Source organism: Coregonus clupeaformis, chromosome 8 (assembly GCF_020615455.1).
Source record: "Coregonus clupeaformis isolate EN_2021a chromosome 8, ASM2061545v1, whole genome shotgun sequence".
Lineage (NCBI taxonomy): Eukaryota > Metazoa > Chordata > Actinopteri > Salmoniformes > Salmonidae > Coregonus > Coregonus clupeaformis.
In genome coordinates, this window is record NC_059199.1 from 45,053,411 (window position 1) to 45,078,926 (window position 25,516).

The 25,516-nt window shown below is 45.0% G+C and overlaps 1 protein-coding gene across 2 annotated transcripts in view; it reads left to right on the forward strand.

Annotated features, from left to right (window-relative positions):
* Positions 1-25,516, forward strand: part of LOC121571811 (alpha-catulin) — a 99,851-nt gene that overhangs the window by 55,219 nt on the left and 19,116 nt on the right. The window contains exons 3-13 of one of the 2 annotated variants that reach the window (XM_041883505.1): positions 461-648; positions 4,285-4,404; positions 6,928-7,017; positions 7,310-7,480; positions 7,971-8,171; positions 10,354-10,443; positions 11,645-11,803; positions 12,119-12,211; positions 20,083-20,233; positions 21,630-21,667; positions 21,785-21,835. In XM_041883505.1, coding sequence (XP_041739439.1) covers positions 461-648; positions 4,285-4,404; positions 6,928-7,017; positions 7,310-7,480; positions 7,971-8,171; positions 10,354-10,443; positions 11,645-11,803; positions 12,119-12,211; positions 20,083-20,233; positions 21,630-21,667; positions 21,785-21,835 — 1,352 coding nt within the window. The remainder of the gene's footprint in view (positions 1-460; positions 649-4,284; positions 4,405-6,927; positions 7,018-7,309; positions 7,481-7,970; positions 8,172-10,353; positions 10,444-11,644; positions 11,804-12,118; positions 12,212-20,082; positions 20,234-21,629; positions 21,668-21,784; positions 21,836-25,516) is intronic. The other variant, XM_041883506.1, reaches the window with a different exon arrangement.

Sequence of the window (25,516 nt, forward strand, 5' to 3'; positions counted from 1 at the left end):
CTTCTCCTCCTCTTCTTCCTCCTGATCATCATCATCAAAACCACTAGAGCCCGACTGATATATCGGTTCACCGATATTATCGGCCGATATTGGCCTTTTACCGCTATATCGGTATCGGCCGATAATTCTACCGATAACCAATATTCAATAAATAGGATGAAAAAAGGGAATCTCATGCTTATCTGAACACTTGCAGCCAATCTCATGATATTTCATTAATTTCACAATGTAAGAAATCAACATTTGAAGCATATTTCTAAGGACAATTCCTCTTCTGAATGGCAATTTATGAGAATTCAGTGCGGGAAAATAAAACGTTTTAATAAAACAGTATATCAGCAGATATATCGGTATCAGTAAGTTTTGTGCCCCAAAAATCGGAATCAATATCAGACCCCAAAAAAACATATCGGTCGGGCTCTAAAAACCATTATCATCCTCTGTCCTTTTTGTCCTCTAGGGGATGCCATAGCCCAGCTGACAGAAGTTGGGACTGCAGTGGCGCCACCTGTGGACGGACGCACAACTGTGTTCAGTGACCGGACAGGAATGGTGAAGGCCGCCCGCATGCTCCTCTCCTCCGTCACCAAAGTCCTGGTCCTCGCAGACCGCATCGTCATCAAACAGATCATCACCTCACGCAACAAAGTAGGTACCCATCTTCATCAAACAGATAATCAAATAGGTACCGCTTCCGACCACACAGTATAGATATAGGGCCATAGATGCACACAGACTCACAGAACAAAGTAGGGACACACGGAGTCACACACACACACACACACACACACACACACACACACACACACACACACACACACACACACACACACACACACACACACACACACACACACACACACACACACACACACACACACACACACACACACACACACACACACACAGCACCCAGTACCCAGCACTGGCAACTCCATCCTCCTTCCAGTCTTTCAGATCTTATCTGAGCTCCATGAGACAGTACAGGAGAAGTCAGTCCTCTGCTGCTGTGGAGAGAATGGAGCGGGAGCAGCAGCACATTCACATAAAAGGTCCAGGGCCTGTTTCTATTCCTGCTGCTTTCAGGAACGGGATGTGCTGTGTGTGTGTGTATGGCTGTTAGAGGCGAGGGGGCACGCACACACACACACACACACACACACACACACAGAGGGTAAGGGCCTAATCACGTCTAGTAAGGCCTGTTTGGACAGACGGGCGACAGGGCTGCTCCCATTACTGGCAAGCACAATTCAATTTTGAACCCTGTCTCTGTCTGATAACAGCATAGAGCTCCTGCCTGGCTTGCAGGATGTCACTACTGTTTACCCTCCTAGAGCCAAGCCACTCTCTCGCACACACATGAACACACACACACACTCTGCTCCGGATAGATGGATCACATTGTTTTATAATAGATTCATATTTCATGATGTTTTGGAGGGGTCTGATAGGTGCTGAAGGTTTGATGCATTATGCATCGGCTGACTTTGTTGAGTGATGCATGTGTCAGACCAAGTTGTATCTAAATGCAATACAGTTTACTGGTAGCATATTATCTAGGTACGTATGTTATATGTTAAGTAGCTGAAGCAGTAGTAAGCTAATGATTTCTACATCATCATGGCAATAGTCATTCCTGTAACTATTGTATACAGTGGGGAAAAAAAGTATTTAGTCAGCCACCAATTGTGCAAGTTCTCCCACTTAAAAAGATGAGAGAGGCCTGTAATTTTCATCATAGGTACACGTCAACTATGACAGACAAAATGAGAAGAAAAAAAATCCAGAAAATCACATTTGAATTTATTTGCAAATTATGGTGGAAAATAAGTATTTGGTCAATAACAAAAGTTTCTCAATACTTTGTTATATACCCTTTGTTGGCAATGACACAGTTCAAACGTTTTCTGTAAGTCTTCACAAGGTTTTCACACACTGTTGCTGGTATTTTGGCCCATTCCTCCATGCAGATCTCCTCTAGAGCAGTGATGTTTTGGGGCTGTCGCTGAGCAACACAGACTTTCAACTCCCTCCAAAGATTTGTTGACAAATTGAGAATTTTTTCCCCAGAAAATCACATTGTAGGATTTTTTATGAATTTATTTGCAAATTATGGTGGAAAATAAGTATTTGGTCACCTACAAACAAGCAAGATTTCTGGCTCTCACAGACCTGTAACTTCTTTAAGAGGCTCCTCTGTCCTCCACTCGTTACCTGTATTAATGGCACATGTTTGAACTTGTTATCAGTATAAAAGACACCTGTCCACAACCTCAAACAGTCACACTCCAAACTCCACTATGGCCAAGACCAAAGAGCTGTCAAAGGACACCAGAAACAAAATTGTAGACCTGCACCAGGCTGGGAAGACTGAATCTGCAATAGGTAAGCAGCTTGGTTTGAAGAAATCAACTGTGGGAGCAATTATTAGGAAATGGAAGACATACAAGACCACTGATAATCTCCCTCGATCTGGGGCTCCACGCAAGATCTCACTCCGTGGGGTCAAAATGATCACAAGAACGGTGAGCAAAAATCCCAGAACCACACGGGGGGACCTAGTGAATGACCTGCAGAGAGCTGGGACCAAAGTAACAAAGCCTACCATCAGTAACACACTACGCCGCCAGGGACTCAAATCCTGCAGTGCAAAACGTGTCCCCCTGCTTATGCCAGTACATGTCCAGGCCCGTCTGAAGTTTGCTAGAGTGCATTTGGATGATCCAGAAGAGGATTGGGAGAATGCCATATGGTCAGATGAAACCAAAATATAACTTTTTGGTAAAAACTCAACTCGTCGTGTTTGGAGGACAAAGAATGCTGAGTTGCATCCAAAGGACACCATACCTACTGTGAAGCATGGGGGTGGAAACATCATGCTTTGGGGCTGTTTTTCTGCAAAGGGACCAGGACGACTGATCCGTGTAAAGGAAAGAATGAATGGGGCCATGTATCGTGAGATTTTGAGTGAAAACCTCCTTCCATCAGCAAGGGCATTGAAGATGAAATGTGGCTGGGTCTTTCAGCATGACAATGATCCCAAACACACCGCCCGGGCAACGAAGGAGTGGCTTCGTAAGAAGCATTTCAAGGTCCTGGAGTGGCCTAGCCAGTCTTCAGATCTCAACCCCATAGAAAATCTTTGGAGGGAGTTGAAAGTCTGTGTTGCTCAGCGACAGCCCCAAAACATCACTGCTCTAGAGGAGATCTGCATGGAGGAATGGGCCAAAATACCAGCAACAGTGTGTGAAAACCTTGTGAAGACTTACAGAAAACGTTTGAACTGTGTCATTGCCAACAAAGGGTATATAACAAAGTATTGAGAAACTTTTGTTATTGACCAAATACTTATTTTCCACCATAATTTGCAAATAAATTCAAATGTGATTTTCTGGATTTTTTTTCTTCTCATTTTGTCTGTCATAGTTGACGTGTACCTATGATGAAAATTACAGGCCTCTCTCATCTTTTTAAGTGGGAGAACTTGCACAATTGGTGGCTGACTAAATACTTTTTCCCCCCACTGTACATGAATACACCTTCATACATCATGGGCTCTATTCTGTTCTGTCTGTATTGCAGACAGATCCCAGACTACGCTTTTAACACACCTTCATGCAACACAGAGTTCTGTTCCGTCCGTCTTGCAGAGAGATCCCAGGTCACCCCTTACCCCACCATGTGTGTTCCATTGTGTACAGTAGAGGTGATTGGGGTAAATCATTGTGATCTGATTGGTTTCTCAGATGCCCCACTCAGCCCCAAGGCCAGAGTGATAACTCCTGAGACATGGTGACATCACCATTAATCCTCCTTCCTATTTCCTCATTCACCAGACGATTGGGAGACAATACCACTTCTTGTCACTATGACCTTTTCCTGTTTCAACAGACAGGTCCTCCGTGTCGTCTCAGTCAGTCAGTCATGACAAACTGCTCTACTGAACACTGTGGCTGGAAAGCGTGGAAAGTGAAATGAATGGCCATCACTTGTATGGCGAGGCCCACATTAAGAATTTGCTTTACTACCTTATTCTGTATCTGTAACTCCATTCAGACACATATCTTAAAGCAGGATTTTGCCAGCAGCAAAGGCAGTCTGAGGTTTCAAAGCAGTAACATCTCTCACAGCAACTTTTCTCCCTCAAGACATGGTTCTGGCAGAAAAAATGAGCCATCTTTGAGTTCAGTGTGTGGTATTTTGTGTTTAATTCAAGAGTTGTTGTGTGTAATGTGTGGGAGCCAGCGGGTGTTACTGTAATAGTGTTCCTGAACTTCCCAGGTGCTAGTAACCTTGGAGCAGCTGGAGAGAGTGAGCACCTTCCAGGAGTTTGTCCAGATCTTCAGCCAGTTTGGGAACCAGATGGTGGAGTTCGCCCACCTGACCGGGGACAGACAGAATGTGAGTACCATCCCTCTCTGAAAGTGTATTCTCCAAAGTCATCCTTCTTTCCCCCCCATCCTACCAAACGCTGTCATCCTACCAAACACTATGTGCCTCTCCACTCCCCATCAGCTCTCATTGTTGATAAACACAATCTTTCTAGAGAGAGAGAGTGTTGGAGTGGGAGAGTGAGACCCTCCAGATTGTGTACAGTGCCGTGAGCCATGTTGGCTCCACATCCACTTAGACAGCGAGATGACACAGATAGCAGGGTGTGTTTGACGAGCCACTGCTGCCCTGACACACACACACAAAGAGAGACACACAGAGAGACACACTCCAGGGCCTCTGCACCACCAAGGAGAGTGTGGGTGTGTTTAGACAAACAGCAGGAAAAAATTAAGGCTCAGATCTGACTTGCATATCAAAGGAGCGTTTACATCATGAAAGCAGAATGTTGATATGCCTTGATATGGTTTGAACCTTCAAATCAAACAAACTCTCTATTTGAAAAATATCAAGTGCAACATGTCATATTTATAAAACAAAACTTTACAGAAATAATGAGGCCAGAAAAACTCTGGTGTTCCCCTCCCCTGTAGTGTCAGCATCTGCTAATCCTGCTTTGATTCATACACAGTCTCTTTGTGTGCATCCCTAATGGCACCCTATTCCCTATTCCCAAAGCCCCATGGCTAGTGCACTAGACAGGGAATAGGTTGCCATTTGGGATACAGACTATGGTTTAACAGACTGCGCTAGATAGCTGATGAAAAGTGTTATCGCTGTGCCATAGGGAGAGAGCGGATAATATTCAGCTTTCCTTCCCCTCTTTTTGTTTAAAGGGGTGTTTCACAAACATGCCACGTCCCCATCTCGCTCTCCGTTTGGATATCGCCTGGCTCATCTATTGAGAGACTAACCTATCAAAGAGCAGGGGAATATAATAACACATCATCACATCTCCTTTGTAATCCATGGCTCTGCGCCTGGAGAGAAGTCGATTCAGCCTCTCCCGAAAAACACGCACACACACACACACACACACACACACACTAAATCCCTACTGGAGGCTGAGTCTTTGAAACACAGAGAGAGGAGAGAGAGTCCGTGGATATTACTGAGACATCTAGTCTCCTGCCGACTACGTAATGTTATCTACTGCATTGAGTCGTGCTTCACCGGGTTGATCTATGAGTAAGAACTCTGATGACCTGAGAACTAGGCCTTAACTAAACTTAGCCTAATAACTGACATATCTTTCCCATCATAGGCATGTGGTCCATATGTATTCAGGATGCTCTTTAGGAAGTGTCTGACCCTTGTACTGGCATGATTTGGGCTGTGTCTCAAATAGCACCCTATTCCCTATTTAGTGCACTATTTTTTGACCTGGGCCCATAAGGTTCTGGTCAAAAGTAGTGCACTACATAGTGAATAGGGTGCGATTTGGGATGTGACCTTGGTCCACTAGTCCAGACCACTGGTAGGGTCAGATCCCACTGAGTCAGAGCGGGTTTGAGACTTGCGTCAGAGCCCACTGGTGCTGGTAGGTCACTGTCAGTTCTTAGCAAGACTGTGTTGTATTGTAGCTTGAGAAATGGTTCTGTCTATTCGGTGGCTCACAAGATCAAAAGGCTTTAACTGGGTCACACTCACAATTCAGAGAAGTTTGGGATCCAGCTACTTCTCTAACTGTCCAGTATTGGTCTCTGTCCTTTAGGACCTGATGAGAAGCTTCTTCTCTTAAGCCTTGTTCACACTGTAGGCCTTAATGTTCAAAATCAGTTTTGTTTTTCAAATCAGTTTTGGATTACTGACTGTCCAAACAGCAAGTTACGTGACCAAATCGGATTTGTGTGTGTTCAGACAGCAGTCATTTGCTGACATTGCTACACTAGTTGATTTAGTAACAATGGGTGTGTACGCAGTGGTATAGGCTGATTGGTGGTGGTTCACGTGCTTCCTATCACTCAGAAGTTATGTAGCAAGCTAAGGTGACAACAATGCCTGCCATGGACGTTTCCCAGTTGCTTTGAACGTTCAAAATCGGAGTGTTTTGAACACATTTAAAGCCTCAAAGGATAAGATGATCCAACTTTCAAAATGAATGCTTTTTGGCCAGCCACAGCAGTCAACTAACTAGCTAGGTAGCTGTTTAACTTTCTATCACGTTCACTAATTTGTTTGTAAACAATTAACAAGCTAGTTAGCTGCCATATGTTCTTGTCAAACTGTCAACAGAGTAGCTAGCAAGCAACAAGATATTCCAAATAACCACTTGAGGGCAAATAAATCAGATTTGACCTTTCAGACACAAGTCACATGGGCAGGAATCAGATTTGTATCTGACTTCAAACCACCTACGAAGGTGGTTTGAAATGTGGCTTGAAATATTAGATTCCATGTGCTTTTCGTCTGTACAGACTGCAGGAAAAACAACAGATTCTAATCGGATATGCAAATAAATAGGACTTGAGTCACTTCAAACTGCCAATGTGAACATGGCTTAAATGTCCAGTGTTGGTCTCTGTCCTTTAGGACCTGAAGGATGAGACTAAGAAGGCCAGGATGGCAGCAGCCAGAGCAGTGCTGGAGAAATGCACCATGATGCTGCTCACTGCATCCAAGGTATGTACATCCTACCACTACTGCTAATGTAGTAGGTCAAAGCTGTGAGCTGGAAAACCTTAGTACTGCATGGGTGAAATTAGGCCTTGTGGTGGTCATGTGAATTTTCATTCTTTTTCGCATTCAAACCAGCCTAACCTCACTTAAAACATAGTTTTTGTGTTAAATATATATATGAGATAGAGGGACTGTATTACTACAATTGATTCCAAATATGGACTGTTTCTTCTTCTGCTGCTTGGTTTTCAAATCATGTGCCAGATAAAATCATGAGTCTCTCTCTTCCCTGTAGACGTGTCTCAGACACCCTGACTGCGAGTCGGCGCGTATCAACAAAGACGCCGTGTTTCACCGCATGCGTTTCGCCCTGCAGCAGGTCATCGAGATCGTGACGGACACCCGGCCCTGCGGGGAGACCAAGGTCCTTCCCCTCAGCATTTACACCGGCATCAAGGACTTCAAGGTGGGACGACAGGGGAGGACCGAGCCTGGGGGCTCCTTCCATATGTTGTTGTCTTTTGTTCCACTTTGTATTGTAACAAGGTTCTAAGTAACAATGTGTTATTACACTGTACTTGCCTGTGTTAATACAGTATGCCGCTTTAGGCCTGGACATACAAAGATGAAGCATGCTAGGAGTTCTTTGCGATTTCTTTAGAATAAGTCAATTATCCTTAGACAACCTGAAATGCCAGTAGCTTGTTTTTGAACTAGATAATAGACTGCACCAGAGATCATAGCGCTTTCTAATGATCTTCTCTGTCTCTGCCTGTGTCTGTGTCTCTGCCTGTGTCAATTCAATCATTGGCATGGCAAATAGTTTTTGTATTCACTATTGTCTATGTCTCTGTCTTTGTCTCTGTCTCTCTCTGTCTGTGTCTCTGTCTCTGTCTGTCTCTCTGTCTCTGTCTGTGTCTCTGTGTGTCTGTCTGTGTCTCTGTCTCTGATCCCAGTCCAACGTGGAAGGTCTGCGTGAGGGTCTGTACTCGCTGCCCCACCAGGCTCTGTCTGGCCAGCTGGATGCGGTGGTGGAGAGGACTGAGGACTTCACTGACTCGGCCTACACCAGCCATGAGCACCGAGAGGGCATCCTGCAGCTCTCCCAGCTAGCCCGCCAGGACACTGACCAGCTCATCGCAGCCTGGATGGAGGCGGTATGTGGCCATTCACAGGGCATACATGCACACAGTCATACATGCATACACACAAGCACAGAGAAACACAGGGACACACAAACATGTATACATGTACTCACACAGATATGTGATAGATATGGACTCATACGAAAAAGGCTCCTTAACAGCTTCTACCCCCAAGTCATAAGACTGCTGAACAATTAATCAAATGGCCACCCAGACTATTTACATTGACACCCCCCCTCCATTTGTTTTTACACTGCTGCTACCCACTGTCTATTATTTTACATTTTAGTCATTTAGCAGACGGTCTTATCCAGAGCGACTTACAGTTAGTGAGTGCATACATTTTCATACTGGCCCCGCGTGGGAAACGAACCCACAACCCTGGCGTTGCAAGCGCCATGCTCTACCAACTGAGCTACAGGGGACTATTATCTATGCATAGTCACTTTACCCCTACCTACATGTACAAATTACCTAGACTAACCTGTACCCCCTGTATATAGCCTCGTTATTGTTATTTTATTGTGTTACTTAGTATTATTTACTTTAGTTTATTTTGTTAATATTTTCTTAACTCTTTCTTGAACTGCATTGTTGGTTAAGGGCTTGTAAGTGAGCATTTCACTGTAAGGTCTACACCTGTTGTATTCGGCGCATGTGACAAATAAAGGTTGATTTGATTTTAAGAGCACACATACAGTATGTCATGATTTAGCACATATGAATATGCACATTTACACGTATAAATACCCCCAGACTTTTGTTTCTGCACGCACATTTGATTAAACCTTTATTTAACCAGGTTAGTCTCGTTGAGATAAAAATCGATTGTTCAAGAGACACCTGGAACACACACATTCACTTTCTCACTATATCTCCTTTCTATATTGTCAGTGAATGTTCTTGAGCTGTCAAGTGATTCTCTGGGTGACAAATGGATCACACTGCAGGAGTGTAGCTACATTACCTTGTGTACTGTTGCTAGGTTTACAGATAATATGGAGGAGAAGTATAGAATATCCAGCCTTTTCACACTACCCTCCCACATAATACTATACAGTACTATTTTCCTTCATTCACTATAGGCCTATTTCCATACAGGATTTACCCCAGTGTTTTACCCAAAAGTCTCAGACTTCTACGCGGGCCAGTACCCGTGTCTCACTGGACCATAGCTCCGGCGGACCTGCTGTCACTTGGGGCCAAAACCAGGCCACTGGTACTTTTCCAGAACTTTAACACCTTCTCACAAAGCAACGGTTTTGATTATGCAGAGGTTGTTGATTCTTCTCTTCACAAGTTCTCATTGTCAGCCCTAGCTATGGAAACACAATGTCCCTAGTATAACATAAGGGTGTATACACTAGTGTAACACTGGTGTTGCAGTCGAAAAGCAGTACATAGATGTTGGATCTAACTTGAAGTCAGCCTCGTTGTATGAATGGCTATCCACTTGACTCCATTGATTACATGGAACACATTGTATTCTCTGTCTCTCTCGACACCTCACTCAAAAGATTCTCCTTGGACTCAAACTTGGAGGTTTTATACAATGTGTTTTTCTATCGTTATAACGATGTGAAAGTAGAGGCCACAGTTCCACTGACAGATTGAATGGAATCAGAGCTACAACACGTTGAAGGATTGGCTCCCTATAGAGACACATTTCCACAACGTGCGTCACTAGCTGGATCCCAGGGTCTGTTCGTGTTTCTCTACTCAATTCAGTAGAAACAGAGAGGGTGGGAGAAGGTGTGTTACTCCACTCATTTAAGTGGAAACCGAGAGAGTGAGATGAGGTATGTTCCTTATCTTATTTCAGTAGAAACAGAGGGTGTGGTGAATGGTTCAAAGACAAATCATCTGGTGCTTCCTGCTTGTTTGACAGTGTTTTTACACCCTGCTGTAATCCTCTCTGTGCACGGTCGGTACTGCCCACCTGTCTCCTTGGCCTAAGAACCTGTGTCTGAAACTGTCATGTTTCACAGGCTATTGGTGAAGCAGAAGGGATCTCTCTCTCTCTGACAGGGCCTGAGCAGGGCTGTGTGATCTTGTGTGGGTCAGAAACTGACTCCTCCTTCCTCTGCAGAGACAGGCCACGTCCAAGGCAGCAGTCCATGTGCATGATTTATGTGACCACTCTTTATCTTTTCTCCCTCCCTCCCCTTTTTTATTTTTTTGTCTTTCTTTCAAGAAGCACTCTCTTAATGCTAGAGAGGCCACGGAGGAGATGGAGCTGTCTATACTGAAGACCTGCCAAAGTGTCTACGAACTCCGTAGAGAGGTGAATCCTGTAACCCTGCGCTCCTACTCAGAATGCATCACTGTCTGGCATGCCAAGGGGTTCAGTCCTAGAGCATTTCTGTACTCTCCATCACAGTTTGTCTGTATCCCTTGTCTTTGATATGCCCACATTACTCTCTCTCTGTTTACTTCTTCTCTTTATCCTCTAGAGTGTACACTGCCACTCTCCCTCTTTCTCTCTCTGACACTCCCTCTTTCTCTCTCTGACACTCTCCCTCTTTCTCTCTCTGACACTCCCTCTTTCTCTCTCTGACACTCTCCCTCTTTCTCTCTCTGACACTCCCTCTTTCTCTCTCTGACACTCTCCCTCTTTCTGTCTCTGACACTCCCTCTTTCTGTCTCTGACACTCCCTCTTTCTCTCTCTGACACTCTCCCTCTTTCTGTCTCTGACACTCCCTCTTTCTCTCTCTGACACTCTCCCTCTTTCTGTCTCTGAAACTCTCCCTCTTTCTCTCTCTGACACTCCCTCTTTCTCTCTCTGACACTCTCCCTCTTTCTGTCTCTGACACTCTCCCTCTTTCTCTCTCTGACACTCCCTCTTTCTCTCTCTGACACTCTCCCTCTTTCTGTCTCTGACACTCTCCCTCTTTCTCTCTCTGACTCTCCCTCTTTCTCTCTCTGACACTCCCTCTTTCTGTCTCTGACACTCCCTCTTTCTCTCTCTGACACTCTCCCTCTTTCTGTCTCTGACACTCTCCCTCTTTCTCTCTCTGACACTCTCCCTCTTTCTGTCTCTGAAACTCTCCCTCTTTCTCTCTCTGACACTCCCTCTTTCTCTCTCTGACACTCTCCCTCTTTCTCTCTCTGACACTCTCCCTCTTTCTCTCTCTGACACTCTCCCTCTTTCTGTCTCTGACACTCTCCCTCTTTCTGTCTCTGACACTCTCCCTCTTTCTCTCTCTGACACTCTCCCTCTTTCTCTCTCTGACACTCTCCCTCTTTCTCTCTCTGACACTCTCCCTCTTTCTCTCTCTGACACTCCCTCTTTCTCTCTCTGACACTCCCTCTTTCTCTCTCTGACACTCTCCCTCTTTCTCTCTCTGACACTCTCCCTCTTTCTCTCTCCTCTTTCTCTCTTTCTGTCTTACTATTCTTTTCTCTTTCCATTGTGCAGCCAGGCGTACAAAAGATACAAAATGTTCACACATATTCACCCCCTCTCTTTCCCTCTCCCGTCCAGCTCCATAAGGTGGCGGTGGGGAGGGCGGCGGACCTGCTGAAGCTGCATGCGGAACACCTGCCTCTGCGGGCCCTGAAGGCCTCGGGGGGCGAGGGCAACCTGGAGGCCGTGGCAGAGTACGCCCGGACGCTTGGCGAACAGAAAGAACAGCTGGTGGAGGTGAGAGAAGCTCACTGGGCTGGGGAGGTTGACTTAAGTCTGTTGAATCTCCTTGTTCAAGTCACCATTGAAGCACAATAAAGTATTCAATTCAATCAACAAAAATCCAACCTCATATCCATCTCTATGCCTGAGTATATGGACATGGGATGTGTGATGTGGGCTACTGGCTTTGGAAGCCTTTATGTATTTTTCCAATTGAAATATCTGGATAAGTATCTTGATCTGTTGTTGGCATCTACATGTAGGTCTATGTTTGCTGCTCATATCCAGTCATATTGATGTTAGACGCCAATGTTGTTTGTCCTGTTCCAGACGTGTCGTCTGCTGTGTCACGTCTCAGGGACAGAGCCTCTGGAGATCACCTGTATACACGCTGAGGAGACCTTCCACGTCATCGGCCCACAGGTAACACACTCTGACAGGTAACACACACACTCTGACAGGTAACACACACACACTGACAGGTAACACACACACACACTGACAGGTAACACACACACACACACACTGACAGGTAATACACACACACACACTGACAGGTAAACACACACACACACACACACACACACACACACACACACACACACACACTGACAGGTAACACACACAGACACACACACACACTGACAGGTAACACACACACACACACTGACAGGTAACACACACACACACACTGACAGGTAACACACGCACACACTGATAGGTAACACACACACTGACAGGTAACACACACAGACACACACACACAGACAGGTAACACACACAGACAGGTAACACACACACACACACTGACAGGTAACACACACACACACTGACAGGTAACACACACACACTGACAGGTAACACACACACACTGACAGGTAACACACACACACACACTGACAGGTAACACACACACACACTGACAGGTAACACACACACACACACTGGCAGGTAACACACACACTGACAGGTAACACACACACTGACAGGTAACACACACTGAGGACGGGGCCCTGAAGGGCCAAAACAAGACACATGCTATAGTCCTGATCATGTCTTCATGTCTGATACAATCCATGTTGTGACAGAAACTTGATAAGCTGTATAACCTCTCCATTATCAAGGTTCAGTTTGTCAGCACATCCTCTGCCATCTTGATCCCCTGTAGCTTCACCCCCATCCATTAAACATAGCCAACCATTGCAGAAACAGACATTAAGATGACTTCATCTGATACATGGAGAAATAACTCAGACCACATGACACAAGTCAGAGTGCATCACCCCCAGTGTGCTGCATTTAATTGGCAATTACCCGTGGGAGTCCCTTTATTATCATTGAAAGACACGCACACACCAGTATCATCCCTCACTGCTGGGCGGTGGCTCCCCCTCTGTGACCTTATTGATTGGTTGACCTTTGAGCCTATGAGCTCAGTCATTACTGCGGGGTCATGCAGCGTCTGACATTACCGTGGGCGGATCATCACATTTCACACTACACCCCCAGCAGCAGATAATAACCCTCCCAACGGCCTGGAAGACCAAACATAATTAGAAAAGTGGGGGACAAAACTGATGCCCCGCTGAAGATTGTGTGAAATGGAACAAATCCACCCCCACACTGAGAGGAAATGATCCGGTATAACTCCTGTGTCTCTGCTCTCTCATAGAATAGTTAAACATTGTATGAGACTGAGGCCTGCTTCCATTCAAATCAAATCAAATGTTATTTGCCACATGCGCCGAATACAACAGGTTTATTTTTTTTTATTTTTTTATTTTTTTCACCTTTATTTAACCAGGTAAACCAGTTGAGAACAAGTTCTCATTTACAACTGCGACCTGGCCAAGATAAAGCAAAGCAGTGCGATAAAAACAACAACACAGAGTTACATATGGGGTAAAACAAAACAAAAATCAAAAAAATACAACAGAAATACAATTAATATACAGTGTGCAAATTTAGCAAGTTATGGAGGTAAGGCAATAAAATAGGCTATAGTGCAAAATAATTACAATTTAGTATTAACACTGGAATGATGTGCAAGAGATGATGTGCAAATAGAGATACTGGGGTACAGATGAGCAAAATAAATAACAATATAGGGATGAGGTAGTTGGGCGGGCTAATTTCAGATGGGCTGTGTACAGGTGCAGTGATCGGTAAGGTGCTCTGACAACTGATGCTTAAAGTTAGTGAGGGAGATAAGTGTCTCCAGCTTCAGAGATTTTTGCAATTTGTTCCAGTCATTGGCAGCAGAGAACTGGAAGGAATTGCGGCCAAAGGAGGTGTTGGCTTTGGGGATGACCAGTGAGATATACCCGGCTGGAGCGCAGACTACGGGTGGGTGTTGCTATGGTGACCAATGAGCTAAGATAAGGCGGGGATTTGCCTAGCAGTGATTTATAGATGGCCTGGAGCCAGTGGGTTTGGCGACGAATATGTAGTGAGGACCAGCCAACAAGAGCGTACAGGTCACAGTGGTGGGTATTATATGGGGCTTTGGAGACAAAACGGATGGCACTGTGATAGACAACATCCAATTTGCTGAGTAGAGTGTTGGAGGCTATTTTGTAAATTACATCGCCGAAGTCAAGGATCGGTAGGATAGTCAGTTTTACGAGGGCATGTTTGGCAGCATGAGTGAAGGAGGCTTTGTTGCGAAATAGGAAACCGATTCTAGATTTAACTTTGGATTGGAGATTCTTAATGTGAGTCTGGAAGGAGAGTTTACAGTCTAACCAGACACCTAGATATTTGTAGTTGTCCACGTACTCTAGGTCAGACCCGTCTAGAGTAGTGATTCTAGTCGGGTGGGCGGGTGCAAGCAGCGTTCGGTTGAAGAGCATGCATTTTGTTTTACTAGTGTTTAAGAGCAGTTGGAGGCTACTGAAGGAGTGTTGTATGGAATTGAAGCTCGTTTGGAGGTTTGTTAACACAGTGTCCAATGAAGGGCCAGATGTATACAAGGTGTAGTAGACCTTACAGTGAAATGCTTACTTACAAGCCCTTAACCAACAATGCAGTTTTATAAGAAAATAAAAAAGTGTTAAGTAAAAAATAGATAAGTAAAAAATAAAAAATTGCAAATAATTAAAGAGCAGCAGTAAAATAAAATAACAGTAGGGAGGCTATATAAATCAAATCAAATCAAATTGTATTGGCCACATGCGCCGAATACAACAGGTGCAGACATTACAGTGAAATGCTTACTTACAGCCCTTAACCAACAGTGCATTTATTTTTAATAAAAAAGTAAAATAAAACAACAACAAAAAAGTGTTGAGAATAAAAGTATAAAATAACAGTAGGGAGGCTATATATACAGGGGGGGGGGGGTACCGGTGCAGAGTCAATGTGCGGGGGCACTGGCTAGTTGAGGTAGTTGAAGTAATATGTACATGTGGGTACCGGCACATTTACATTTATATTTACATAATTTAGCAGACGCTCTTATCCAGAGCGACTTACAAATTGGTGCATTCAACTTATACGGTACAGAGTCAATGTGCGGGGGCACCGGTTAGTCAAGGTAATATGTACATGTGGGTAGAGTTAAAGTGACTATGCAGCGTAAAAGAGGGGGTTGGGTTGGGGTGGGGTGGGGTGGAGTGGGGGGGCAATGCAAATAGTCCGGGTAGCCATGATTAGCTGTTCAGGAGTCTTATGGCTTGAGGGTAGAAGCTGTTAAGAAGCCTTTTGGACCTAGACTTGGCGCTCCGGTACCGCTTGCCGTGTGGTAGCAGAGAGAACAGTCTATGACTAGGGTGGCTGGAGTCTTTGATAATTTTTAGGGCTTTCCTCTGACACCGCCTGGTATAGAGGTCCTAGATGGCAGGAAGCTTGGCCCCAGTGATGTACTGGGCCGTACACACTACCCTCTGTAGTGCCTTGCGGTCGGAGGCCGAGCAGTTGCCATACCAGGCGGTGATGCAACCAGTCAGGATGCTCTCGACGGTGCAGCTGTAGAACTTTTTGAGGATCTGAGGACCCATGCCAAATCTTTTCAGTCTCTTGAGGGGGCTTTGTCGTGCCCTCTTCACGACTGTCTTGCTGTGTTTGGACCATGATAGTTTGTTGGTGATGTGGACACCAAGGAAATTGAAGCTCTCAACCTGTTCCACTACAGCCCCATTGTGGAGAATGGGGGCGTGCTCAGTCCTCTTTTTTTTTCCTGTAGTCCACAATCATCTCTTTTGTCTTGATTACGTTGAGGGAGAGGTTGTTATCCTGGCACCACATGGCCAGGTCTCTGACCTCCTCCCTATAGGCTGTCTCATCGTTGTCGGTGATCAGGCCTACCACTGTTGTGTTGTCGGCAAACTTAATGATGGGTCGTGTCTGGCCATGCAGTCATGGGTGAACAGGGAGTACAGGAGGGGACTGAGCATGCACCCCTGAGGGGCCCCCGTGTTGAGGATCAGCATGGCAGATGTGTTGTTACCTACCCTTACCACCTGGGGGCGGCCCATCAGGAAGTCCAGGATCCAGTTGCAGAGGGAGGTGTTTAGTCCCAGGTTCCTAAGCTTAGTGATGAGCTTTGAGGGCACTACAGTCGCTGTCAAAAGTTTTGAGAATGACACAAGTATTGGTCTTCACAAAGTTCGCTGAGATATTTTTGTCAGATGTTACTATGGTATACTGAAGTATAATTACAAGCATTCCATAAGTGTCAAAGGCTTTTATTGACAATTACATTAAGTTTATGCAAAGAGTCAATATTTGCAGTGTTGACCCTTCTTTTTCAAGACCTCTGCAATCCGCCCTGGCATGCTGTCAATTAACTTCTGGGCCACATCCTGACTGATGACAGCCCATTCTTGGATAATCAATGCTTGGAGTTTGTCAGAATTTGTGGGTTTTTGTTTGTCCACCCGCCTCTTGAGGATCGACCACAAGTTCTCAATGGGATTAAGGTCTGGGGAGTTTCCTGGCCATGGACCCACATTTTTTATGTTTTGTTCCCCGAGCCACTTAGTTATCACTTTTGCCTTATGGCAAGGTGCTCCATCATGCTGGAAAAGGCATTGGTCGTCACCAAACTGTTCTTGGATGGTTGGGAGAAGTTGCTCTCGGAGGATGTGTTGGTACCATTCTTTATTCATGGCTGTGTTCTTAGGCAAAATTGTGAGTGAGCCCACTCCCTTGACTGAGAAGCAACCCCACACATGAATGGTCTCAGGATGCTTTACTGTTGGCATGACACAGGACTGATGGTAGCGCTCACCTTGTCTTATCCGGACAAGGTGTTTTCCAGATGCCCCAAACAATCGGAAAGGGGATTCATCAGAGAAAATAACTTTACCCCAGTCCTCAGCAGTCAAATCCCTGTACCTATTGCAGAATATCAGTCTGTCCCTGATGTTTTTCCTGGAGAGAAGTGGCTTCTTTGCTGCCCTTCTTGACACCAGGCCATCCTCTAAAAGTCTTCGCCTCACTGTGCGTGCAGATGCACTCACACCTGTCTGCTGCCATTCCTGAGCAAGCTCTGCACTGGTGGTGCCCCGATCCCACAGCTGAATCAACTTTAGGAGACGGTCCTGGCTCTTGCTGGACTTTCTTGGGCGCCCTGACGCCTTCACCACAATTGAACATCTCTCCTTGAAGTTCTTGATGATCCGATAAATGGTTGATTTAGGTGCAATCTCACTAGCAGCAATATCCTTGCCTGTGAAGCCCTTTTTGTGCAAAGCAATGATGACGGCACGTGTTTCCTTGCAAGTAACCATGGTTAACAGAGGAAGGACAATGATTTCAAGCACCACCCTCCTTTTAAAGCTTCCAGTCTGTTATTCTAACTCAATCAGCATGACAGAGTGATCTCCAGCCTTGTCCTCGTCAACACTCTCACCTGTGTTAACGAGAGAATCACTGACATGATGGCAGCTGGTCCTTTTGTGGCAGGGCTGAAATGCAGTGGAAATGTTTTTTGGGGATTAAGTTCATTTTCATGGCAAAGAGGGACTTTGCAATTAATTGCAATTCATCTGATCACTCTTTGTGACATTCTGGAGTATATGCAAATTGCCATCATCAAAACTGAGGCAGCAGACTTTGTGAAAATGTGTATTTGTGTCATTCTCAACTTTTGACCACGACTGTATGGTGTTGAACGCTGAGCTGTAGTCAATGAATAGCATTCTCACGTAGGTGTTCCTCTTGTCCGGGTGGGAAAGGGCAGTGTGGAGTGCAATAGAGATTGTATTATTGTGGATCTGTTGGGGCGGTATGCAAATTGGAGTGGGTCTAGGGTTTCTGGGATAATGGTGTTGATATGAGCCATGATCAGCCTTTCAAATGACTTCATGGCTACAGACGTGAGTGCTGCGGGTCGGTGGTCATTTAGGCAGGTTATCTTAGTGTTCTTGGGCACAGGGACTATGGTGGTCTGCTTGAAACATGTTGGTATTACAGACTCAGTCAGGGACATGTTGTAAATGTCAGTGAAGACACTTGCCAGTTGGTCAGCATATGCTCGGAGTACACATCCTGGTAATCCGTCTGGCCCCGCGGCCTTGTGAATGTTGACCTGCTTAAAAGTCTTACTCACATCAGCTACGGAGAGCGTGATCACATAGTCATCCGGAACAACTGATGCTCTCATGCATGCTTCAGTGTTGCTTGCCTCGAAACAAGCATAGAAGTGATTTAGCTCGTCTGGTAGGCTTGTGTCACTGGGCAGCTCCTGGCTGTGCTTCCCTTGTAGTCTGTAATAGTTTTCAAGCCCTGCGACATCCGACGAGCGTTAGAGCAGGTATAGTACGATCTTAGTCCTGTATTGACTCTTTGCCTGTTTGATGGTTCGTCGGAGGGCATAGCTCCTTGAAAGCCGCAGCTCTAACCTTTAGCTCAGTGCGAATGGTGCCTGTAATCCATGGCTTCTGGTTGGGGTATGTACGTACAGTCACTGTGGGGACGACGTCATCAATGCACTTGTTGATGAAGCCAGTGACTGATGCGGTGTACTCCTCAATGCTATCGGAAGAATCCCGGAATATATTCCAGTCTGTGCTAGCAAAACAGTCCTGTAGCTTAGCATCTGCGTCATCTGACCACTTCCTTATTAACTGAGTCACTGGTGCTTCCTGCTTTAGTTTTTGCTTATAAGCAGGAATCAGGAGGATAGAATTATGGTCAGATTTGCCAAATGGAGGGCGAGGGAGAGCTTTGTAGGCGTCTCTGTGTGTGGAGTAAAGGAGGTCTAGAGTTTTTTTCCCTCATGTTGCACATTTAACATGCTGGTAGAAATTAAGTAGAACGGATTTAAGTTTCCCTGCATTAAAGTCCCTAGGAGCGCTGCCTCTGGATGAACGTTTTCCTGTTTACTTATGGCCTTATACATTTACATTTACATTTTAGTCATTTAGCAGACGCTCTTATCCAGAGCGACTTACAGTTAGTGAATGCATACATGTATACAGCTCATTGAGTGCAATCTTAGTGCCAGCATCGGTTTGTGGTGGTAAATAGACAGCTACGAAAAATATAGATGAAATCTCTCTTGGTAAATAGTGTGTTCTACAGCTTATCATGAGATACTCTACCTCAAATCACAATCTCCTTTTCTTGGGCCCCTTGTTGGTCTTCCCTCAAAGAATCAACTGTTCTGGATAGGTTGAGTAACACAGTAATAGCTCCACTCAAGGCAGCGTTTCCCGTGTGGGGTCGCCTGATTTGGAAATGGGGTCGCGAGAGAAATGGTGAAAGAAAATGTAGAACCAAAAAATGTAAAACTGTTTTCCTCCTACACATCTTTTGAACAGTTTAAGCTACAAAATGTTATGACCCCATCACTGAAAGATAAGACTCTCAGGAACACGTTTGTGTCTGTTTCCTTCTACAATGGCCACAAGCCTCATTAGAACAGAGTGGACAAGACCAGGCACTAAATCAGACTGGGGGAAAAAGGTCATGAATGATGATGTTCTTTTCTACACAGGAAGGTCATACAAAATTATTAGCTGATGATCTTCTGAACTTCCCAATACCTTTTTGATGCATTTCAGTCACTTCAAACCAGTACTTTTGAAATACTGTCAAAAGTAATGTCAGACTAATTTGTAATAGACTGTCAAATAAAAAAGTTAACATTGGCCGTTGATTACATTACTTTTGTTACATGGTGGGGTCACAAATACAATTTGATATCAAAATGGGTCGTGGGCCAAAAAAGTTTGGGAACCCCTGACTTAAGGTAGAACTTTGTTAACCTTATCAAAACACTTTAACAGTCCAATACAGTGTAAAACATAGCTCCTCCCTCTGCTCACTCCCTCTCTCTCTCCTGTCAGATCATCTCTGCAGCCCAGACGCTGGCTCTTCACCCATCCAGTAAGATTGCCAAGGAGAACCTGGATGTGTTCTGTGAGGCCTGGGAGTCCCAGCTCTGCGACATGGCCGTGCTGCTAAGGGAGATCAACGACGTGTTCGAGGGCCGCCGAGGTAGGGCTGCCAGTGGTAGGAGAGGGGGAGAGGGATCCTGGTCGCAGGAGAGGGTTGTCGTAGGACAACTCACTACAAGCCGTGGTTGTTTTTACTCTCTGTCTCTCGCTGATCTGCGGTAGTCTAATATGTATTGATCCTATTCATAGACAGTTGAATGTCTATAACCGTAGTTGTTTGTATTATCTGACACAATCTCTGTCAGGGAGGGGATGTCAGATTAAAGCACCATCAGCAGGATACCTCTGATCGAGTCGGAGATACAAACCGTTCTGTTACATGCCTGACAGCCAGTGTGTGCGCACGCGCGTTCGTTTGTGCATTTGTGTCCCAGCGTGGTGATGCCAGACGTTTCTCAGAGCTCTCTCCCAGCCCGCAGCGTGATTCCTATCATCCGTAACCTCTGTGGCGTGTCACGGTGCCAGTATTTATGGGCTACGATCCTAATGACAAGCAGCGAGAGAGACGACGTCCCCCTGCTAAAGCCATTGAATAGAGGAGGAACAAGGATAAATGTCCCTCCCTGGTGGAAGTTTAACGATGAACTTCACACTGTTCCCTCGAGTCGTGGCTCTCACATAGCAAAAGTGCTATTATTCCTCTGGTACAACTGGTAGGGGTGTGTGTTTTATCTGTGTGTGTGTGTGTGTGTGTGTGTGTGTGTGTGTGTGCGCGTGCGTGTGGAGGGGTGTGGTACTCAAGCGACACAGACAAGCCCTCCAAAAAGCTGCAAAGCTTTTATGTGAAGTAATGCTCCTTTTACGGCAGTGCCTCATAAGCCGTTAAACACGTCAGTGATGTTTATCACACCCTCACCACCCCTGTAAATTCTACTGAAATGTCCCTTTACCGGGACTTAGAGAGTGAGGCTGAAGATCTCAGCACCTGACAAGAAATCAGTTGAGTTGATTGGTTGCACTCCATTTGAAGTCTGATAGAGGATGTGTTAGGGATAATCAACTGTAGTATGATAGAGGATGTGTTAGGGATAATCAACTGTAGTATGATAGAGGATGTGTTAGGGATAATCAACTGTAGTATGATAGAGGATGTGTTAGGGATAATCAACTGTAGTATGATAGAGGATGTGTTAGGGATAATCAAATGTAGTATGATAGAGGATGTGTTGGGGATAATCAACTGTAGTATGAAAGAGGATGTGTTAGGGATAATCAACTGAATCCCTCCCTTTTAGTATATTTTCATGGGTTGGAATGAATGGTGGGAAACCATTTGAAAATACAGGAAACAAAAGTACATAGGGCATTTCAAAAGGCACACAATAATTTAGCTGGAAAATGATTTTACCAAACTAACCTTGTGATCCAATGCTTAGAATATGACTTTAAAAAATATATTTCCTCAAAATACGTTCTTTCTTTCTGATTAATTACAGGTGATAAGAGAGCCTACTTGTCGCTTCCCAGACCAGGGGTGAGTATCAGAATATTCAATGTTATGACTGGTGGATATTTCTTATTTTATTCAAATTACTTTCCATAATTTCCTCCTTTAATATCACTCATCCTGTCAAACATTTTCTCCCCCCAGAAACATTCAGCCAACCTGAAGACGGTGAAGGCTGTCAAGCTAGATGCGGAGGTATAACTTAATCATCAATGGCACAATACACCTCACATAGGCTGTGTCCCAAATCAAATGTACTCTATTCCCCCCCAGGGGCCCTGGTCAAAAGAAGTGCACTATATAGGGGATAGGGTGCCATTTGGGACGCATCTATTACCTCTACTTCCTCACCCTGACAGGTGAATTCATTCTGCAGGAAATTAATAACTGTTCAAACACACTATTGCGGAATCATGGCGATATTGCAGGAACCATGGTCTGCTAGATTTTAGCAGGACTCTGTCAGTCATGACTGGGAATGCAGGGTCTAGAGTGTTTTATGTGTAACTTAGTACACAATATGATAATCAATAATTGGAAATGATTAGGAAATATTGTGGCTGATTGATAATGCATGACATTGAGAGGTGAAGTGCAGAACTGAGTTTTATATTCAAACTGATAATGCATGATTATGAATGATCGTGAATCACTAACACAGATGATAATGAATGAATGATGATATCTATAAAGTAATCTACTTATTGCTCAAGGACCACCCAATATTGCCTGACCTTATACCTAAGCAGCCTGGGCAGGTTTCCCAAAAGCATCTTAAGGCGAAGTTCTTCGTTTGAACCTTCGTAGGAACATCGTTAAATCTCCAATATTTTTCCAAAAACCATTGTTTCTGAAATTGCACTTGAAAAGGCTTGTTAATTAACGACTGCCTCAGACCACTAGTAGAACAGCTAAGTGCCTGGTTAGATGTTTATCTGTCTTTCTGTGACCACCGATAACTTCAGAACGAATGTGACTACAAATAGAAAGTTGCCAATGTCTAGGCAATTGTTACAAACAAGCGAAGGATATACCGAGATGACTGTATTAACAGATACAGTATAGGCTACATAGACCTATATACACTGCTCAAAAAAATAAAGGGAACACTTAAACAACACAATGTAACTCCAAGTCAATCACACTTCTGTGAAATCAAACAGGAAGCAACACTGATTGACAATAAATTTCACATGCTGTTGTGCAAATGAAATCAAACAGGAAGCAACACTGATTGACAATACATTTCACATGCTGTTGTGCAAATGGAATAGACAACAGGTGGAAATTATGAATGGTGGTGACCACAGACCACTTCTCAGTTCCTATGCTTCCTGGCTGATGTTTTGGTCACTTTTGAATGCTGGCGGTGCTTTCACTCTAGTGGTAGCATGAGACGGAGTCTACAACCCACACAAGTGGCTCAGGTAGTGCAGCTCATCCAGGATGGCACATCAATGCGAGCTGTGGCAAGAAGGTTTGCTGTGTCTGTCAGCGTAGTGTCCAGAGCATGGAGGCGCTACCAGGAGACAGGCCAGTACATCAGGAGACGTGGAGGAGGTCGTAGGAGGGCAACAACCCAGCAGCAGGACTGCTACCTCCGCCTTTGTGCAAGGAGGAGCAGGAGGAGCACTGCCAGAGCCCTGCAAAATGACCTCCAGCAGGCCACAAATGTGCATGTGTCTGCTCAAACGGTCAGAAACAGACTCCATAAGGGTGGTATGAGGGCCCGACGTCCACAGGTTGGGGTTGTGCTTACAGCCCAACACCGTGCAGGACGTTTGGCATTTGCCAGAGAACACCAAGATTAGCAAATTCACAGATGCAACATCCTCCAGCATGACCGGTTTGGCGGTGGGTCAGTCATGGTGTGGGGTGGCATTTCTTTGGGGGGCCGCACAGCCCTCCATGTGCTCGCCAGAGGTAGCCTGACTGCCATTAGGTACCGAGATGAGATCCTCAGACCCCTTGTGAGACCATATGCTGGTGCGGTTGGCCCTGGGTTTCTCCTAATGCAAGACAATGCTAGATCTCATGTGGCTGGAGTGTGTCAGCAGTTCCTGCAAGAGGAAGGCATTGATGCTATGGACTGGCCCGCCCGTTCCCCAGACCTGAATCCAATTGAGCACATCTGGGACATCATGTCTTGCTCCATCCACCAACGCCACGTTGGACCACAGACTGTCCAGGAGTTGGTGGATGCTTTAGTCCAGGTCTGGGAGGAGATTCCTCAGGAGACCATCCGCCACCTCATCAGGAGCATGCCCAGGCATTGTAGGGAGGTCATACAAGCACGTGGAGGCCACACACACTACTGAGCCTCATTTTGACTTGTTTTAAGGACATTACATCAAAGTTGGATCAGCCTGTACAGTGGGGAAAAAATTTATTTAGTCAGCCACCAATTGTGCAAGTTCTCCCACTTAAAAAGATGAGAGAGGCCTGTAATTTTCATCATAGGTACACGTCAACTATGACAGACAAAATGAGAAAAAAAATTCCAGAAAATCACATTGTAGGATTTTTAATGAATTTATTTGCAAATTATGGTGGAAAATAAGTATTTGGTCAATAACAAAAGTTTCTCAATACTTTGTTATATACCCTTTGTTGGCAATGACACAGGTCAAACGTTTTCTGTAAGTCTTCACAAGGTTTTCACACACTGTTGCTGGTATTTTGGCCCATTCCTCCATGCAGATCTCCTCTAGAGCAGTGATGTTTTGGGGCTGTCGCTAGGCAACACGGACTTTCAACTCCCTCCAAAGATTTTCTATGGGGTTGAGATCTGGAGACTGGCTAGACCACTCCAGGACCTTGAAATGCTTCTTACGAAGCCACTCCTTCGTTGCCCGGGCGGTGTGTTTGGGATCATTGTCATGCTGAAAGACCCAGCCACGTTTCATCTTCAATGCCCTTGCTGATGGAAGGAGGTTTTCACTCAAAATCTCACGATACATGGCCCCATTCATTCTTTCCTTTACACGGATCAGTCGTCCTGGTCCCTTTGCAGAAAAAACAGCCCCAAAGCATGATGTTTCCACCCCCATGCTTCACAGTAGGTATGGTGTTCTTTGGATGCAACTCAGCATTCTTTGTCCTCCAAACACGACGAGTTGAGTTTTTACCAAAAAGTTATATTTAGGTTTCATCTGACCATATGACATTCTCCCAATCCTCTTCTGGATCATCCAAATGCACTCTAGCAAACTTCAGACGGGCCTGGACATGTACTGGCTTAAGCAGGGGGACACGTCTTGCACTGCAGGATTTGAGTCCCTGGCGGCGTAGTGTGTTACTGATGGTAGGCTTTGTTACTTTGGTCCCAGCTCTCTGCAGGTCATTCACTAGGTCCCCCCGTGTGGTTCTGGGATTTTTGCTCACCGTTCTTGTGATCATTTTGACCCCATGGGGTGAGATCTTGCGTGGAGCCCCAGATCGAGGGAGATTATCAGTGGTCTTGTATGTCTTCCATTTCCTAATAATTGCTCCCACAGTTGATTTCTTCAAACCAAGCTGCTTACCTATTGCAGATTCAGTCTTCCCAGCCTGGTGCAGGTTTACAATTTTGTTTCTGGTGTCCTTTGACAGCTCTTTGGTCTTGGCCATAGTGGAGTTTGGAGTGTGACTGTTTGAGGTTGTGGACAGGTGTCTTTTATACTGATAACAAGTTCAAACATGTGCCATTAATACAGGTAACGAGTGGGGGACAGAGGAGCCTCTTAAAGAAGAAGTTACAGGTCTGTGAGAGCCAGAAATCTTGCTTGTTTGTAGGTGACCAAATACTTATTTTCCACCATAATTTGCAAATAAATTCATTAAAAATCCTACAATGTGATTTTCTGGAATTTTTTTTCTCAATTTGTCTGTCATAGT